The 19,591-nt window shown below is 41.4% G+C and overlaps 1 protein-coding gene across 1 annotated transcript in view; it reads left to right on the forward strand.

The window, feature by feature from the left end:
* Positions 1-5,750: 5,750 nt before the first annotated feature.
* Positions 5,751-19,591, forward strand: part of TNS3 (tensin 3) — a 249,691-nt gene continuing 235,850 nt past the window's right edge. The window contains exon 1 of the mRNA XM_075745266.1: positions 5,751-6,264. Coding sequence (XP_075601381.1) covers positions 6,256-6,264 — 9 coding nt within the window. The 5' untranslated portion in view covers positions 5,751-6,255. The remainder of the gene's footprint in view (positions 6,265-19,591) is intronic.

Here is a 19,591-nt window from a genome sequence, read left to right on the forward strand (position 1 = left end):
ATATAATGAAGTTGTTAAGTCTGCCACATCTGTCTGTCCTTTCTCGACCTCCCACATTTTTGGCTTGGGGTGAAGAGCAGTGTTTCCCCCATAAACAGATGGCAGAGCAGGGAAGGGGATGTTCCTGCAACTGATAGCAGAGCACAATAAATGACATCTTTTCTTAAGCCTTTTAACACTGGCCCCTTTGGGGGGAAAATTCTTTTGGCTAGGTTTTATTTTTGGGGTATCAAAAGGATAAGTTAATGGAGGAAGTGGACAGAGATTAGACAATGGCCAGAGTGGGTTTTTTTTTGACATGTGAAGTTTGTTCAGTTCTTTCTCCAAAACAGTCCACAGAAATTAGTTTATTTGCATATGCTGGTCTCAGGTTGTGACCCAGGGTAGTTACAAATCTTGGATAAGACGGTCATAGAGATTCAGTTCTTGATGGGAATTATGTTCACACAGTTTCTTTCTAAACGGAGCTCAGAACTGTTTTTAAAAGTATCTCAATAATAATCTTACTTATTAGAGGAACAGTGAAATTATTAGAAGGATTTTGACAATGTAAAGAGGCTATGCTTGTCTTGGGGAACTTTCAATTTCTGGCTGTAATATACAGTTTACCCATATGTGTGTCAAGATGAGATTCAAGCTTCTTTTATTCCACCTCTCTCATACTCATGCTGTATTCAGATCTGGAACCCGATTAGGATAGTCAGGCTATCAGCCCCACTATGACAAAGCTCTTTACTGCTATTGGCATAAAATGTTGCTGGTACCAGAGCCAACCAGTGTAATGTATAGTAACTTTTGTTGAGATAAATCCATGGGCCCTGACTGGAAGCACCCACCAGTGCTAAGAGAGCTGGCAAATGTAATTGCAAGGCCACTCTCAATAATCTTTGCTCAATCATGCCACTTGGGAGAAGTGCCCCAAGACTGGAGGAAAGAAAATGTCACTCCCATCTTCAAGACAGGGAAGAAGGAAGAGCCAGGGAACTACAGGCTGGTCAGCCTCACCTTGATCCCTGGGAAGGTGATGGAGCAGCTTATCATGGAAACCATTTCCAGGCACATGAAGGACAAGAAACTCCTCAGGAGTAGTCAGCATGGCTTCACCAAGGGGAAGTCATGCTTGACCAACCTGATAACCTTCTACAATGAACTGATGCACCTGGTAGAGGCTAGTGTCCACTGGGCCTTCACTAAGGCCTCTAACGCTGTCTCCCATAAGAACATCATATAGCCCCTTAAGCTGTTGCTGGAGGGGCTAAATGAGCAAAGTGATGTGGACTGAAAACTGGCTGAATGGCCAGGCTCTGAGGGTGGTGATTTGTGCCACAAGGTCTAGTTGGAGACTGGTAAGTAGCAGTGTACCCCAGGCATCAATACTGGGTCCAGTCCTGTTTAACATCTTTGTTAGTGATCTGCACAACCGGGCAGTGAGTTTACTGATGACACGAAGTTGGGAGGAGTGGCTGACAAAGGCCAGAGGTGTATGCTGCCATCCAGCACAACCTCAACAGGCTGGAGAAATAAGCTGACAGGAACCTCGGGAAGTTCATCAAGGAGAAGTCCTGCACCCGGTGAGGAACAGTCCCATGCACCAGTACATGTTGGGGACCACTCTGCTGGAAAGCAGCTTGGCAGAAAAGGACCTGGGTGTCCTGGTGGACACCAAGCTGAACATGTGCCAGCAATGTGCATTTGCAGCAGAGAAGGCTAACCAGTGAGCTGTGTTAGACCAAGTATTGGTCTCAGTGGGTGGAGGAAGGTGATCCTTCCCCTCTAGTCAGCACTGGTGAGGCCACACCTGGAGTACTGTGTCCAGTTCTGGGCACCTCAGTGCAAAAGAGATAGACATGCTGGAGAGAAGTGGCCAGTAAAGGGCCATGAAAATGATGAAGGGACTGGAGCATCTCTCCATTGAGGAAAGGCTGAGAGAGCTGGGACTGTTCAGTCTGGAGAAGAGGAGGCTCAGGGGCATGTCATCAATATCTATAAATACTTGAAGGTGTATTTGCACCTGAAGGGAGGGTGCAAAGAGGATGGAGCCAGGCTCTTTTCAGTGGTGCCCAGTGACAGGACCTGGTTGATCATGGAGGTTGGACCAGGTGACCTACAGAGGTTCTTTCCAATCTCAACCACTCTGTGATTCTGTGATGTTAGTATTAAATATTATACTGATTCTGAAATTCACTCTGGAAATACTAAACCTGATAAACCTTATTTTCCCTCAACTCTGCATGCTTACATTCCTTCTCATGAAAAAAAAAAAAAAGTTTTGGAAAATCTAACAGCAGGGCTACTCTTGCACTGTTATCAGACTCAAGGCTTGTGACTGACACCAGTGCATTACTCTGTCATTCCACTGGTGTCAGAGGGTCTAGGTACTGCCCTGCATAGCTGAGGCACCATTTCACCTCCTCCAGAAGAGAGTACTTAGTTTCCTCAGTCTTTAGAACTGGATGCTTCCTGTAAAATCCTTACCAAAAAGCAGTACTGTTTGTGCAGACTTTGAAAAATGTAAAGTTTTACAGAAGAGCACATTCCTTCTTATTTTTGCCCAGCTCTTAGACTGTGCCATTTAAAGCACTATGCATTAAATGCAATGTATTATTGCTCTCACAAAACACTGTTGATTGAGCTCTGTTGAAAACTGGCATAGATTGATCTATCCTATTTAATACTTATTTCTGTCAGCCCAAGCAGAATGAGCTGGTTGCCATTTTTCTTCTAAAAACATATTTTCGTTATGTCTAGATAATCTGAATAATAAGAAACAGCTAAGGCTAATGGAAGTCTTTTGGCAGTCATACACTGGAATAACAAAACTGTTCAGTACAGAGGGAAGCTAAGTATTTGAAGAACAGAAGGCTGGGAATTGCACAACCCTGACAATATGTGCAAAATTTAGGAGCTGTTCCTGTTTCCACTGCAACAATGCTAAAAATTCGCTGAGCTTTTGAAAGAATATCGAATAATTTCTGTGCAATCCATTTTTTCTCTGTAGATGTTTCAAGACAGAAGCAGGGTCATGAAATGAATATAATTTTTGTGTTGCTCAGAAAAATAATGGCACTACAAGGAAAATGTTCCTCTTGCCTGCCTAATCCCTCTCCCACCAAATAACTGGCTACAATTTCATTAATGAGTTCAGACTGGTGCATTTCCTGGAGAGTTAATGGCAGACTTGATGCTAATATGCCTAGCTTTTGCCTTGGGCTGCAGTCATTATTCTCTAGGAAGTAATCTATGTATTAGCCACGGTTAGTAATTTGAAATCACTACACATCTGTGCATTATTGTTACTTCTTCCCCCACACTCCTTGGTCCTTGCCAACCTCCCTCTGGTTTTGCTAGTGACAAGGCTGAAACTCATCTTTTCTAAGTGCTAACAGTGGTGGAGGAAGTAGGAGGGGGGACTGAATAGTTAAGGAAACTCTTTCTTCCAATCCTATTTACTTAAATAATGACGGGTCATTAATGCTTGTCTGCCCCTCCTATAAATAAAACCACATTTACTACTTTTTCTTTTAAAAGACCCCTTTCATTGCAGATACTGCAGTGGATCAGGTTTGTGGTAATGAGTTCTCTGAATTACTAATTAATGGCAGTTGAGAGCATTTGACATGTCAAGAACAGGCTAAACACCTTGTGGAACCCACAGATAAAATTCCCTTCCAATTATGAACAAATACCCACTGAATATTTTTGCATACAAGTGACAGAGTCAAGGACTAATCCATTGGCATTTGAGTCCCAAAATGCTTTTGGTTACCTCTGGTAAGAAAGTTGTAATAAAGTTCCTGTGATCTCTTCTGTAAGGTTAGCTGACAAGCTGCCCAGCTACATTTGAAGAATCTATATACAAAGGGAAGTGGTAGCACTAGTCAAAGAAAGCTATAACCTTAGTTATCTACCAGCAGCACGACTCCCTGTCCCCTTCTAATTCTTGACTCTGCTTCGGTTTTGAGAAAACAAATACTGTTTGGTGGGGTTTTTTTGTGGGTTGGTTGGGTTTTTTTTAATACCATAACAAGCAGCAGAGCCATACTAAACATTGGCTTGATTAGTTAAGCTTTGCAAACCCTTTCACACATACCAAGTCATATTTAGAAGAAGACAGTAACTAAAAGTAGGGTCAAAGCACTAAAGCAATGGAAGTGATCATTCCAGTAAGGTAGAACAGTGAAAAGTCTTTCAGAAGGGGCTGACATTTCCACATTTATACCATTTCATTTCTGCAGAGAGATTTCAAACCTGTCAATAGCCATTCCTATACTGTCAAAGTAACAATAATGACTTAAGTTCTCTCCTCTTCCTGCCTTTTATTTGTGGATCAGTCAACAAGGATCAAATGAACTCCCCTTGGAGTAGATGAGCCAGTACAACTGCCAGTTGGAGAGGTTGCTTTTGACTAGCTCATAAAAGTCACCTTCACATACAGATTCCCATATTATAACTCCAGTCAGTTTGGGATATTTCAAATACAGCTCATTAGTCACTATTTGTGACTTCTCAAGGAAAAGGTTACATGAGAGTATCAGACCTTCAAGTTATCTAAGACTAGCTCTTCCTGTACAATGATCCTTTCTTCCTTAGTCTATTCCTCATCCTGCAGAAATAACCCATTTGTGCATTTGGACTCTTTGAATACAGAGTTCAGGCAATGGAAGGTGGGGGGATAACCATGGGAAGATTTATGCAGTGAAAATAAGCTGACAGCCCAGAAATGACCCCATGTAGGCTACTCAGTGTATACCTGAACTCCTTCATGCACAAGATAAGTCATTTTACTTCATAACATGAGTTAAGTCACTTGAAATTGAGTGCCTGGCATAATGGGGACCAAGTACTCAATTAGACGATCCAAATGGTAAAAATAAAAAAATAATAGTTTTAAAACCCATTTAATTAATTTTCCTTTTTCTTTATAAAAGACAAAATTTTGACATAAATCATAACATGCCAGATGTTATCACAACACAAATGTTCAGAAATGATTTCTCATCTCTTCTGTTCCTTGAGGAAAACCAAAACTGATCAACCCAGTTTCTCCAAATCTATTTTAAGATGCCTCTGCTACAGCACTGAAATTCAAATGCTTGGAAATAGGTAACGAACAAACTCTACTCTTCAGTTACAGACATCTTTTACAGCATGACAGTCAAATAAACATGTCTTGAACTTCTCAGGACACATCAGAGGCAGGGAAGCACTGATTTATACCGTGTCCTTTATTGCAGAGGAGGAAACTTGAACACTCAAAGAGAAGACAGCTGAAAGTTTTTGCCCACGATCCCTTAATTATAGCAGCAAGACTTATCCAGTGTTACGCCCTAGGTCCTGGTGGGAGCTACAGATTCTCAGCACTGTGGGTAAAGCAGCTGTGCCTTTCCTAAAGCTGGAGATCTAAGAATTAAAATATGCAAAATTACAGCACATGTCTGCAAACTTAAATTACACAGGACAGCAAACGTCTTTGGCAAAGGGGGAAACGGAGCCCCTGTCTCTAAGCTTACAGTGTCGTGCTGCCATCACATGGTGCTGCTTCCGGCCCCTTCGTAGTGTGCACCCTTTTGGCAGAGAAACAAGTTCTGTTAAAAACTAAAGGGAATTAATGAACGTACACAGGCAGACAGATTACGCAAAGAAACAGGAAATTCCTGTAGGTTTTTCTCCTTCTGAAACTGTTTTGAAAGTAGTTCTTGGTGTCAACTTTAAATACCCATTTTTCTCTCTCAAATTACTTGGGTACTATCAGCTTGCTTTAGTGACAGATTGCTGGAAAGCTCGCTTTTCTTCTACACAAAAGCAGCGCACCCTCCGAGGCAGACTGTTTTGCGAGTTATTAGTTTCGTTGTTATTGTATCCATACCACTCCGCGATCCAAAAACCCTCCCACCAGGATAGGGAAGGCTAAGTTTCCCCAGCTGGAGACAGTGCTTTCGGCACCGGCTCTCTGATTTGTTGTCTTGGCCCCGGAGGGGGCACAGTGTGGTCAGCTCGGCAGCCCAGTAACAAAAGGGGAACTGAAAGGGGAAGGAGCTCGGAGAGCGGCCGACAGCCAAGGGAGCTCAAACCGGCTGGGGAAGAGTAGCAGGGGTGAGGGGCTCATGGCTGCCGGCGGCGGGTGAGGCAGAGCCGCGCTGGAGGCGAGGAGCAGCGGGAGTGCCCCCATGGGCGGCCGGGGCGAGCCTGGCGTGCCGCGGGAGAGAGCTGCGTCCCCTGCCCCGTCGCCGCTCGGCGCAAGAAGAGGCCAAGACGATGATTCAGGTACGCGGGATGTGCTCCCCGGCGCGGAAGGGACGGCGGGACGGATTTCGGCGCTGCCGGGGCCACAGCCGCCACCGCCGAAGGGCGGGCCGCGGGGAGGCGCCTGCGCCCGGCGGTGGGAGCATCGCCGCGGCAGTCGGGAGAGCAAAGGCGCGGGTATGCGCGGTGTCCTCTCAGCGCTGTCCGTAACTACTGCTGGGAGCTTCGCGGTGCCCGCCCTGAACTCGGCGCAGCGCAGCACTCCGCTCGGCTCCAGTGCGCGTACGCGGCAGCTCGCTTTTCCCGCTGCGCCGGCTCGGTGACGGGTAGTGAGCCCGCGGAGCTTGGTCAGCAGCGTGCTGCTCACCTGTGACACCAGCCGCAGCCTCACAGGCCAGAGTATGGCGTTCTCCTTCCTACTTGTGTAAATATTCCCTGTTACCTTAATGTGTACCTAAATCGCTTCTTGGGGCAGTCACAGAAATGTCCAAAAATTAGGGTGGGTTGATAATCCTGAGGTACACATGCCAACTTTTCATGGGTATGAAAATTGGAGCGACTTTAAATAATTCTGGTTTTAAACCTATTTGATTTCAGTGATGGGTTCCCTTTGACTTTATGACTGTGGACAAAAACAGAGAAACTGCCAAAATAGCAGTCTCTTGGCACAACTGCAAATAGAGAGTACCAGAAACCTCCCTAGAGAATTAGTCGAGACTCAGTCCCACACTACTCATTCCAGAGAGTTATTCAAGCATCTCTATTTCTGGTTTGCTAAGCAAGCCTCTGGACCTTTGAAGTTTCATGCAGTTTCTTCTGGGTTACCTCTGAAATCTTAATTCAACAACAGATTTAAATTAAGCATGTGTTTAAATGTTTTTGCTGACTTGGGTTCAGCAGTCTCCCTTTCCTCTTGCGTGCTTAAGTGAGCAACCTCTTTTATTTCAATTTCCTTCTGAAAACATACCATTTCTGTTGAAATCTTTTAGGATTAGTTTCCCACAAATTCATGAATAATATACCACACAAATGGTAAACTGTGGCTATATGCACTAAATAATCTTTATTGATTTCAAGTGTCATGTGACTATCTTATGTGCACTTGATCTGTGAAACCATCTCCATTACTCTTGTGTCTAACATTTCAAACCAAGCAGCTTCAATTAACCATTTTATTATAAAAAGTTCGAAAAAAAAAAAAAATACCTGAGTGTATATTTTCCTGCCAGAATTGCTTTTCTTCGAGGTGTAAGGTGCATTCAGTTGTAGACAAGTGACTCATTTAAAGGGCTGAAATTTTTGCCTTCTCTCAGAATTAGAAGACTGAGCTTTATTCCATTTGAAAGCATATACAATGACCTCCAGTGATCTCTTGCCAAAGAAACATTAGCCTGTGACTTTAGGCACGCTATTAAACCTGAAACTCATAATGTTGCAATAGAAAGAAAAAAATATTGTAACAACCATTGTTGTTGTTCAAGGATTGATAAATTTTGCTGGATGTTCTTGAAACACATTAAGAAATGTCCCACACTTTGGGAGCCATGCTTTGTTCTCTTTTTAATGCCAGCACTTGTATTATTAGGGCTTACTTAGGGATGGGTAACCCTATTGCTCAGAAAGTGTCACACTGCTGTGGTACCTGTTCACCATGACAGTTTTGCCCCACCATGCTTTGGTTCCTGCTTTTCTTTGTGGCTGCCTAGGGCTGCTAATTGAAAGTCTGCCACTCAGAGAGCTCTCCAGCTAATTAATATTGCTTAGGAGTAACTCCTGTTAAGCTAGATTTTACCTCCAGGTTTGTTCTTGATTCTTCCTTTCCTTGTTAAGATATCCTGAAGGGTCAAGTGAACCTGAGCATTGAACCTAGGAGCAAGAGAACAAGCTAAATGATGTTAAACTCCTCTTGGTGTGACACTTAAAAGGACAAGAAGAGGGTAACACCAAGCAATGAGATAAAGAAGTCTCGTAGTTTCCTTAGCATCAGTCTATAGGGATATAGCAGGGACTGCTGGGGCTAAGTAGAGCTTCACCACCCTCATACTAAGTTCCACAAAATGCATGGTTTGCATTTTTCTCTTCTTATATATTAGTATAAATCAAGAGTTTATTCTCTGAAACCAACTGCATTTCATCAGTTTTGAATTAGTATGAGTGATAGGGGAAGCTGGGCCAGGTACTTTTCAAAATATTGGTTATAAAATGAGTTCAAATGATGGAATAGTCTACAAAGCTGGCATAGGCTCCAATTTATGCTGCTATTAGGGAACAGAAAACATGTGGGCAGGATGTGTTAACATCAGTGGCTGTATTTTATATCTGGAACATGAAAAAGGAGGCAACAAGCAACAGCTTAAAATCTGATCTTTATATATTGTTGAATTTCTATTGATCTTTCTCTTCCAGCAGGAAGATATCTAATTGCACAGTAGGACATTTGAATTTCTACCACTGGGCGGTTGAAATAATTGTAACGTTCTGCCTCAGAATATGCCAAAAGGTCTTAACACAAAGTTGAGGGGAAAATAGCATAAATTTGACTCTACAAAGGTGTTTTTAAAGAGTGAGAGGGTTTGTTTTGTATTTTCAAGGGGAGAGGTAGATTTTTTTTCTAGTATGATTACACCAGACAAGTATTTTTCTCTTGGAATCAATGGAATTAAGCTAGCTTAAAATTGGCACTAATGCCACATGTTTGCAATTATGTGGTTTGTTTTTTTTGTTAGGCCTCGCCCTTGGGTGGTTTATCAGCTTTCTTTGAGGGATGCTGTGACAACGACTATTGAATTCCCTGTTCTGTCTGGACTGGAGTCAGGACTGAATGCAAGCACCACCTCTGGCTCAGTTTCTGTAGGCAATCCTTCCTGAGCAGATCCCAATGTTACCTGAAAACTCATTTTCTTAATCTTTACTTTTTAACCACATCTTCAAGTTTCTTTTTCTTTCTGTATAATATTGTTAGAAAGGTCAGACCCCCTGAACAATCTTTAGTGAGGTCAGACTTCTTAGAGGAGCAATTCTTGGGATGTTTTTTTTTTTAACCTGGAAGTTGAGTGTGGGAGGTAGAACTTGTTTGCTTATAGTTTCTGATAATTTCAGTTCAAAGACTGGTGCTTTTACAGTTCATAACATTTTATGATAAAAACCACCTGTGTTTTGCATTGCTGATATTCTCTTGAAAAAGAAAAAAGGTATATCGGACCTGCTGTCTTATATCAGCAGGCAAAAAACCAATCTTGAAAAGTGCAAATATTGAAGTGCAAAATAAAGTGAATTTTTCAGAGTTGCTCAGCAAATACATAGGACTTCAGGTTTCCTGATCCTCAGTGTAATGCTTTTCCACTGAAGCATATTAGCTTTTAAGTAATGAGTTGTCACTTGTGCAAAGCAAGGAAAAAAAGACAGTCCAAATGGACCTCCATGCTGTCTTCTCTGTACAGTAGGCTTCTATATTATATCTTAGTATCTGACTCTGGGTGAAAGTGTGCAAATGTGAGGGTGCTACTCTACATTAGAGAGTAGTCACCAATATTAGTAGTCACTGTCCATAACATCCCTGTAGGAATATTCTCGCTTCTGCTACTGATGACTTATTTGTACAGATGGAAAGAACAGGAAAAAAACTAGTTCTTCCAGGAAGAATTTTTTGGATTGAAAACTAAACAAATAGCAGCATAGATCTAAAATGCCCACAAGCTTAGAAGTCTTTAGCATAATTTCCTTGTATTATGCAACAGAAAAGTCAGAATAAAACAACAAGAAACCTTAATAATTATTATTTTTGCCACTGCTAGGTCCTCCGTGTAGATTGCAGGCAAAGATGATGACCACCCTAGAAGACCCAGACAGCGGGGGCATTCTTAGTTGAATCCTCTTCAGGAAGCTGATGAATCCTGCGTGCCAATCACCCTTTTGTTAATAAATGTGTTCTTTCATCTAATGAATGCATTCTGGAGGAAAGTGGCATCACTTTTATTATTGTGTGAAGCTGGAAAATTGCTTAGACTATGTATCTTGTTCCCACTCCATTATTATTATTTAACTAGTCGGGTTAATTCATGTAATTATGTCCCTGTTGCTAATGTTATTTAGTACAATGAGAATCTTGGGCAAAGTGGAAGCTAGCCTAATACAGACTACGTAACAGTATGCAACTGGAGTTCTTTTTAAGGTCATCAGCACAATGTCTGGTTCTTTAAGTGCAAGTTGTCTGTCATATTTTTAATGATCAAGGAAAGGAAAAAGCTTTACAAAAATCTGAAGCAATTTTAGCTGCTGTATCAGTTAGGTTTCCAAGCGGTCTCAGACAGATAAAGTACACTGAAACATAATGGCTGTTATTGGAAAGAATTACATCTTCACTTCAGTATCCTGCCTTCTGTCTGACAGCTGTGATATGCCCTGTGGAAAATGGGCTGGATAGTTTTCAGTAATTTTTAATCCAGTTTTATAGCAGTTTTCAGCAAAAAGGAAGTAAAGGTTTTTTAGAAAAATAAATGGAGCCTCAAAACTAAATAAAAATAATTTCTTAGAGGAACTGATAAGCAAAGAAGGATTTAAAACACTTTTTCCTTCCACAAGAATATTAATTGAATAGTAGGAAAGAGAAAGTTCCCCAAATGGCTCAGTTACTGCCCTCAAGTGACATCCTGTAAGATGAACAACTTTCCCATGAAATTTACAGTAGATCTTATTTATTTTTTTTAGAGTTTGAGGGTTACTTTGAGCATTGCTGATGCTTTATAATTTCAGAATTGTTTCCTCCTACAGACTATGAATGTTAAATTGTATTATTCTAAAAGAAAACTTGTTGGTTCTGTTTGTTTGGGGTTTTTAAATCTAAATAGGAAAATTTCCTGGATCTTGGATTGTCTCTGGTTATCCAGAAAACTGATAGAATAAAAGTCTCAGAGAACAGTGAGAGAAATGAATGTGTTGAATGTAAGTAGCTACAATCTGCATCAAATCCAGCTCATCAAAAGCAAGGAGGTTAAATATTTTCAGTCACCTCACCATTTCATAAAGCTGTTTCTTTACACAGGTGGTTCAGATCACATTCCATCACTGATACACATTGTTTAATCATCCAAACCAATGATTAAATGATCATAATTGTTATTCAAAACATGTGAGTTCTTTTATGATACGTGGAATGGGAGTCATGCTCCTTTTCCTATTTCTCCTTTATTCCAGCTGGTCCTTCCTCCTGACCTTGGGGCTGATGCAGATCCCATGGCCCTCCAACAGCAGAGAGAGCTCCTGCTGATTTTAATATATGCTTGAGTAGCACTGGTGCCTGAGCAGTCCTGGCCTCTCATGAAAAAGTAAAATGTTAGTAGCATTCCCCTTCCTCCTCCACTGTGCTCTACTCATGTAAGAGGTTGAGGAATCATCATGAGTCTGCCATGGTTGAATCTGCCCTTAGCTCCAGCAGCAGGGTTCTTCATTCAACAAAGCACTTGAACATTAAGCAATTTCTTAAGCCTGTTCCTATACAATAAAATACTTACAGGCTTATATGATCTTAACATCTCTAGAAATTGAAAATTAATTTTAAAGATGACTTAAGAAATTTTAATAATTAAAGTTAGGAATGTTTAATCCTCTATGGTGCTGGTCGTGATAAATTTCCCCATCCTCCCCAAACATAACAACACTTATCATTATACCCTCTCATAATTTCCTCTGAAGAGATAACTACTTGATATTCCCTTTTGCTTTGTTGCATGCTGTCATGGTTTAACCCAGCAGGCAGCTAAAACAATCACAGAGCTTCTCTCTCACTCCGCTTCCTTCCCCACCTTCCAGTAGGATGGAGAGAATTGAAAATGGAAAACAAGAAAAAACCCCACCAAAACCATCCCCCTCCCCCAACTCCTGCATTGAGGTAAAGACAAATTAATAGGACAAAAAAGAAAGAAAATAATAAAAGAATATACAAAAGTTATGAACAGTACAATTTCTCACCACCTGAAGTCATTGTTCCACAAGACCCAGAGCTAACTTACCTCCCAGCCCACCCACTAGTTATAAACAGGACATGACATCATATGGTATGGAATATCCTTGTGGCCAGTTTGGGTCAGCTGTCCTGGCTGTGTCCCCTCCCAGCTTCTTGTGCGCCCCCCACCTTCTCCTTGGCAGGGCAGTATGAAAAGCTGAGAAGTCCTTGACTGCTTGGCAGCAACTAAAAACATCAGTGTGTTATCAACATTATTCTCATCCTAAATCCAAACCACAGCACTGTACCAGCTGCTAAGGAAATTAACTCTATCCCAGCCAAAACCAGGCCACATGCTCTCAGATACCCTTAAAAAAACAGCTTTTTTTGCGCACTGCCCTCCTTTTTCCCTTCATATGGGTACATAGATCACATGGTGCTTGGGTGTGAAACTGTATCTGTGATGTAACCTAGTAAAGATTTTCACTTGTTTAACCCCATGTGGTAGTTTAACCCCAGCTGGTAACTGAGTACCATGCAGCTGCTTGCTCACCCCTTCCCCCCCACGAGGGGATGCGGAGGAGAATGGAAAAGAAAAAAGATTCATGGGTAGAGATAAAGCCAGTTTAATAGGGTAACAAAGGAAGAGAATAATTATATATATATATAAAAAACACAAGTGATGCACAAATGTAATTGCTCACCACATGTGGAAGGAAAAGAAAACCAACCCGATGTCTGAGCAGCGATCCTGGCTACCGTCCCCAGTTCTATAGGGAGCATGACATTCTATGGCAGGGAATATCCCTTTGGCCAGTCTGGGCCAGCTGTCCTGGCTGTGCTCTCCCAGCTTCTGGTGCACCTGGCAGGGCGTGAGAAGCTGAAAAGTACTTGACTGCTTGGCAACAACTAAAAACATCCGTGTGTTATCAACATTATTCTCATACTAAATCCAAACTGCAGGTCTGTACCAGCTGCTAGGAAGAAAATTAACTCTATCCCTGCCGAAACCAGGACACCCTGATATTTCATACTTTAACATGCTTAGTTGTTTATATATAATATAGGCCCTGGTTTAAATATCTGCAGTTGCTGAATTAGGGTCTGATTCTATGGATCCTACAGCAACAAAACTTTCAGTGCTGAACCCAGCTCTTTGTGAATCTCGTCCAGCATTGTAAGAGACTGCTGGTGCAACACAGACCATATAAATAAGAATCCTGATTCAGTTTCATACAAAGCTGATAATGACTGCTTAAAAACTCCAGGCGAGTGAAGATTGCTCTAACTCAGAATATAATTTATACAGAATATAGTGCCCTGACACTTAAAATACAAATACCCTGCAGAAAATTAAACTTAGACTTCAGGTGGCTTTTTAATCTTCAGCACGGGTAGTAGTTAACAATCTTTGTGCTAACCTTCTTAAGTATGGGCTGGGTTGGGGAGGCATACGTGGGACGGACCAAGGGAGGAAAAGGAGATTTAAGTTAGAGGCCAGCTAACAGCTTGCAATAAACTCTGTAACTTCATATGCTGTACTCCTGCTTTATTTATGTGAAGTCCCACTATCTAGGTTTGACCATTAGAAAAGAGGCTATGGTACATAGTGCATGACAAGACTCGTCCCAGTGGCTGGATGTTGCAGCTACCTTCATGTTGTGAATTCATTTTATGTGACCTACCACTTTCTATAACTGATCAATTCTGGGTAAAATCTTTCCCTTCCACATGGCCAAAAAACCCCCAAATGTTAACTGGCCTTCTCTTAAAAACAGATGGAGAGAAGACAGCAGTGCACTAACTTGTTTCTTTTCTCCTTCCAGCCTGCTCTGGTTTTAATACAAAAAGAGCCAAAATAAGCGGGATTAGATTTTCCAGCTAGACATGATTTTGCCATGTTAACTCAAGTAAACACAGTAGGAATGTAAAAAGTAAACATGTGCCCAGTGCTGAGTGTATGCTAGGTGTTTCTCTATGTGTGTGATGGGTTGAGATTATTTTTGGTTTAGTTTGTGCCCTCCATAGTTCCTTGCAAGATGGTGGGGAGAGGAGTTTAACTCTGCTTTGTGACAACTGAAGGCATTACAAGATGCTGTTTGGCAGCTCACCCATTTAAGACTTGAATAATGTTTTCGTCCTTAGGAAAAAGCATTAAAATAGTCCAGGATTATTTGCATTTGTTGTCTAGCATTCTGTGCAGTCTTTACCCTACTATTTAACCAATTTCTGAATCAGAAATTATTATTCTGCTTCACTGGTAGCTCATTTTTCTTGGAGAATTACTGTGGAGTGTATTTATGAAACCTTGTTTTCTGTTCAATGACCTGCCAGCTGTAAGACAAATGGAAAGGAAGTTTGACCTAGAAGGCACAGTGCAAATTTTATCAGCATAGAAAGATGGCAAGAATAAGTATGAGAATCACCTGAAATTTATATGTACACCTTTATGCTTTATGTCTGAAACAACTACTTGAATTATAAGTTCTGTTTGAAATCTGTTAGGTTGATCATTGAGAATACTTCTACCTTCAAAATTAGTAGCATATCCAAAATGAAACTTGTATGTAAAGTCCTAGAGGTTCTTTTCCAAATGAAGCAAATACAACCTCAGATGTCACTTGTAAGAAGTACAGGAAATTTTAGGTCATAATTTTGATTCCAATTTCACAGATTTTCCATTGTCTCTGTCACAACACAGCACTTTTTCATCTTGGTGGTAATGAAATAAATGGAATGGTGAAAAGATACTTAACCAAAAAAACTTGGTAGCACAGCCTGTTAACAGATCTTCTTACTTCAGTTTGTGCTTTAACTGTTGGTCAATACTGCTTTCTATGATAATGCGTTCCTGGCTATTTGTTTTATTCTTATAAATGGCAATTAATGCCAAATTCCACTGCATTGTGGATCTTCTCTTTTGAATTAAGGGCATCAATAGCTGTTTCAGCTATCAGAAATAACATAGATGTGGAATGTTTTAGAGAGTCAACTGCCACTATTTTTTATCAGAGCTGTTCCAGATCTGAGGAGAAAAAAAACCGAATGAAGCCAGAGCTAACTGAGGTGAATAGGTGCTCTCACTCATTCCTGGCCTGTTTCATTTTATAACACATACATAAACTAAAGGAAGAAGTCTTTAGGGTGATAGGATAAAGTGAAGTTTATCTGAAAGTCTTTGAGATTCCTACTCATTATCAGCCATCCAGTATATTTTCTTGTATGGACTCAAACCTCAAAGACAAGGCCAGGATGACCACTTCAAATCATGGTGATCAGGAGGTGCTTCAGTCTGGTATTTCTGAATTGGCTTTTGAAAACAGAGTTCATTCCCAAATCCCAGGTGATGACCAGCTTTGAGCGTGCCTTGCTCCCTGACAATACTGCTGTTAATTCACAGATTTGTACTTGATTTGTAGATCTTCCCACTGGCCCTGGTCCAGCTGGTCATGGAAGTTACTGCATCTCTGGGGAAGGGCCAACCCCTATTCCATCCCAGTCTTTTCTGGCCTCCAATCTCAGCCTGCTGGTAATATAAAGATTGTTGATAATATAAGAGTCACCTTGAGGTGACTTACCATTTTCTAAACCCTTTTGGACCCTGTGGGCTTTAAGAAAGTTACTTATGTCCCAGATCACCTTCCAAGTCACCAAAGCGAGGACTTCTCTGTCACTTCTTGGACACTTAAGTTATAATGATAATCCTAATTGAATTCCTTCACTCACTGGGTATGAATAAGAACAGTTTCTGTAGCAAGGGTTTAGGTTTTTTAAAAAAATTATTACATATATTTTCACAAAACATGGCACATAATAATAATACATGTGTGAAGTATTCACATGCCCACTGTCCTGGTTTCAGCTGAGAGGGTTGATTTTCTTCGTAGTAGCTAGTGTGGGGATATGTTTTGGATTTGTGCTGGAGACAGTGTTGATAATAGAGAGATGTTTTTGTTCTATGGACTTATTGTTGAGCAGTGCTTACACAGGGCCAAGGCCTTTTCTGCTTCTTGCACTGCCCTGCCAGCGGGATGGCTGGGGGTGCACAAGAAGTTGGGAGGAGACACAGACAGGACAGGTGACCCAAACTGACCAAAGGGATATTCCATACCATATGATGTCATGCTCAGTTTATAAGGAGCTTGGGGGAAGACTGGGGGGGGGGGGGGGGGGGCGGCGGCATTCGGAGTGATGGCGTTTGTCTTCCCAAGTAACCGTTACGCATGACAGAGCCCTGCTTTCCTGGAGATGGCTGAACACCTGCCTGCCCATGGGAAGTGGTGAATGAATTCCTTGCTTTGCTTTGCTTGTGCGTGCGGCTTTTGCTTTATCTATTAAACTGTCTTTATCTCAACCCACGAGTTTTCTCACTTTAACTTTTCCAATTCTCTCCCCCATCCCGATGTGGGGGAGTGAGTGAGCGGCTGCATGGTGCTCAGCTGCCAGCTGGGGTAAAACCACGACACCCACGCTGGTTGTTATTCATATCTCAAGTTATTTGTGAACCCCAAAATGTATTTGACCACATAGCTAAACTGGTGGTGTATTAATCATAAGCAATAAGTCATGATCATGATGGAACTAGGGCACATCACAGAGCTGCTCCTTTCCTTAGGTCATGATTTTTAACAGTTGAATTATGCCTTTATATATGCCGCCTTACATATGGTGTGAAATCAACTATTTTTTCAGGAGCTGTGACACATAAAGCAAGATGCATCTTTTTGCTTCCCATATAGACTTCGGGATGGAGGGACCAGGTTGGTTATGTTTTGACTGTGAGACTTGCAAGAGCGCTGTTGAACTGCTGCTTCCTGTTCTCACAACTAGCTAGTGCGGGCCCTTTCGTACCTTCTGCCCTGAGAAGACTGTCATTCACAAACCTTCCCAGCTCTGACCTACCCCAAATGCATCCTAACGCCTGTGGAGGCATTAGCCCCTCCATTACATGTCTGGCAGGAATGTGGAGCACAGCTGATGGAAAATGGGCTGTTGCTTTTTGATCACCACTGTTAATACTTGCCATACTATTTGGCTGTGCCACCAGGGCACCAGGCAGATAGCTGTTTGTGGCATTCAGGGAGAAAACGTGAAGAAAATTGGGGTGATATGTGGAAATACTATGTATTCTTTCCTTTCTATTAATTGACGGAGAGCTGCCAGTGATGAATCAGAGCTTGATGTCATAAGCCACTTCTTATTTATCAAAGACAGTTGTAAGGGAGACAAAGAGCAAATGTGCTGTTCAGCATCTTGTTTCTGTTGCTCCCTGTTCTCTGTCATCCAGCTACAGAACACTAGAGCCTAATGCTTTTTTGTCAGTTATCCAAGCAATTAGAGCCAACAAATGCTTTTTTAAAGTAATAGATTCTGAGAAACTAATGCAAGTTTGGGACTTGAAAGAGCAAAAGGTTTTCATTATGTTTTTAAAGCAAATGTCAAACACAAACTCTTTTTCATGTCCGTATAAGCCCAACAGGCATGGAATGCCTGCTTCCTGCCAAATCTGGTATTAACTATGGCTATCACTTAGAGGGAAATTAAAACCATTTGGGTCTTTGTCCTTGAAGGCTCCCCATATGATTTATGAAGCTCTCTGTAGATTTATTGCAATGTCAGTTCACGGGTTTTCAGTGCATGTATTCAGTATGCTGCTTCAGCAATGGGCTGATCATGTTGTGGTCTTGAATGCAGTGGTCCATGGGCTTCATTTAGGCATATGCACAGTGGCACCAGGACCTAGACATGGGGGGGGGGGGGTGTGTGTGCGCGTATGCATGTGTGCGAGAGAGAGAAAGAAAGGTGATACAGAAGATGAGTGAGTTCGACCTGGGGATTTTGACCTGGATTTCATAGAGCTGTAATTTTGGTGGGCAGTTAAACAAAGGGTTATATTTTTTAGCCTGACTTTAAGGTGTTTGGAATGTTTTTTTCTTGCTTTTATGCTTAAGCAGGGGAAAGTGCTACTTTGTACATGAGTGTTTTTGATGGGCACTGTAAGAAGAACTGTGAAGTATTCATGTGAAAATAAAGATTGTGAATATAGCACTTCACTCAGCTCTTCCTGCGCCATGGCACCAGTGGCAGTGCTACCCTGAGGAGGGCTGAAGTCATGCAGAGGTGAGTCTGGTGGCCGATCTGTTGCCCTGAAGTCCTGTGGTTGTAACTTGCCTAAGTAGAAGGAAGCTGAGTTTTGCAGTTACTCTGACACAAAAGCATGTCTTCTCTTAACTGCTTATATTTGACCCATAACTTTTCCCTGAGTCAGTCCTAACTTAAGGACTTCCCATTGTCTTCTGGGTTGCTTTAGTTGCATCAACTGTGTCCTCACCTGGGAAGAGAATCTATTGGCTCAAACTGAAAAAAAAACTTGCACGATTTTAGGGTTTGTGGGTTGTGGTGTTTTAAAACCAGTGATCTGAAGGCAAAAGCTGTGGCGTTCTTCACTGTGGAACCATGTCAGAACAGTACAGAGGTGGCTTTTCTTTCCTCTGTCCTCATTTGAAAGAATTCCTATTTAGGAATGCATTTACACATGTAGCATGAAGACTCTCAAGATGTGAGGGTCTAGACAAAAGGAGCATTGACAAAACGCTCAAAAAGGGTGATGGAGTAACCTCTGTCACCAAACCATGACACTTTGCTGATTTCCCTACAGAAAAAGAAGCATGTTTTTAATGTATCACCTGGGATTGATGAATGCACTGAACATCCATTAAAATGAGAAATGGAAGAATCCTGTTTTGAAAGCAAGAAGATGTTTTCCTTATTCATCTTATTTCTCCCGTGCAATCCATCTTAAAAGGCCATTGATGCTAAATATTCATTAAAATGTAGAATTAATTGACCAGAACCAAGTGCTTGGTTTCTCTGTGGATGGCCCCCATCTTGAAAGGCAGAGGCCCTTCTAGAAAGGCAGAAGCTGAGCCTTAGGCAGCTCTGACTGAGATTCCAGCAATGCTTGCTTCTTCTTGGATTTTGCAGCAATATTGAAGTTATCAGTGTAACAGCATCGGAATGTCACTCAAAAACTTAGCAAACCTGAACTGGTTTCAGCAATGTTGGAAAGCATTAGATGGAAAAATTAATTATGTGGATCTCACCAGAGAACAGTAGTTTCAGTTTGAATTGTTTTAAACTCCTTTTAATTCCAACTCAGATAAAGTTAGCTGCAAAGGACTGGCTCACAAGATTTAAAAATATAATCTTAACTTTTTGCTAAAACATGATGAGAATGAGAAAACAGGATGAGAATGATTAACGTTGCAACAGTACTGCACACAAAATGAAGTGGTAGTTGCTATGAAATACATGGTAGATTTAATAATTTCCTTATAAATATTCATGTTCTCTCTCCTGCTTCCACATACTGTAGAAATTTTCATTAAGAAATTTACGTATTATACT

The sequence above is a fragment of the Balearica regulorum genome, chromosome 2 (genome assembly GCF_011004875.1).
Source record: "Balearica regulorum gibbericeps isolate bBalReg1 chromosome 2, bBalReg1.pri, whole genome shotgun sequence".
Lineage (NCBI taxonomy): Eukaryota > Metazoa > Chordata > Aves > Gruiformes > Gruidae > Balearica > Balearica regulorum.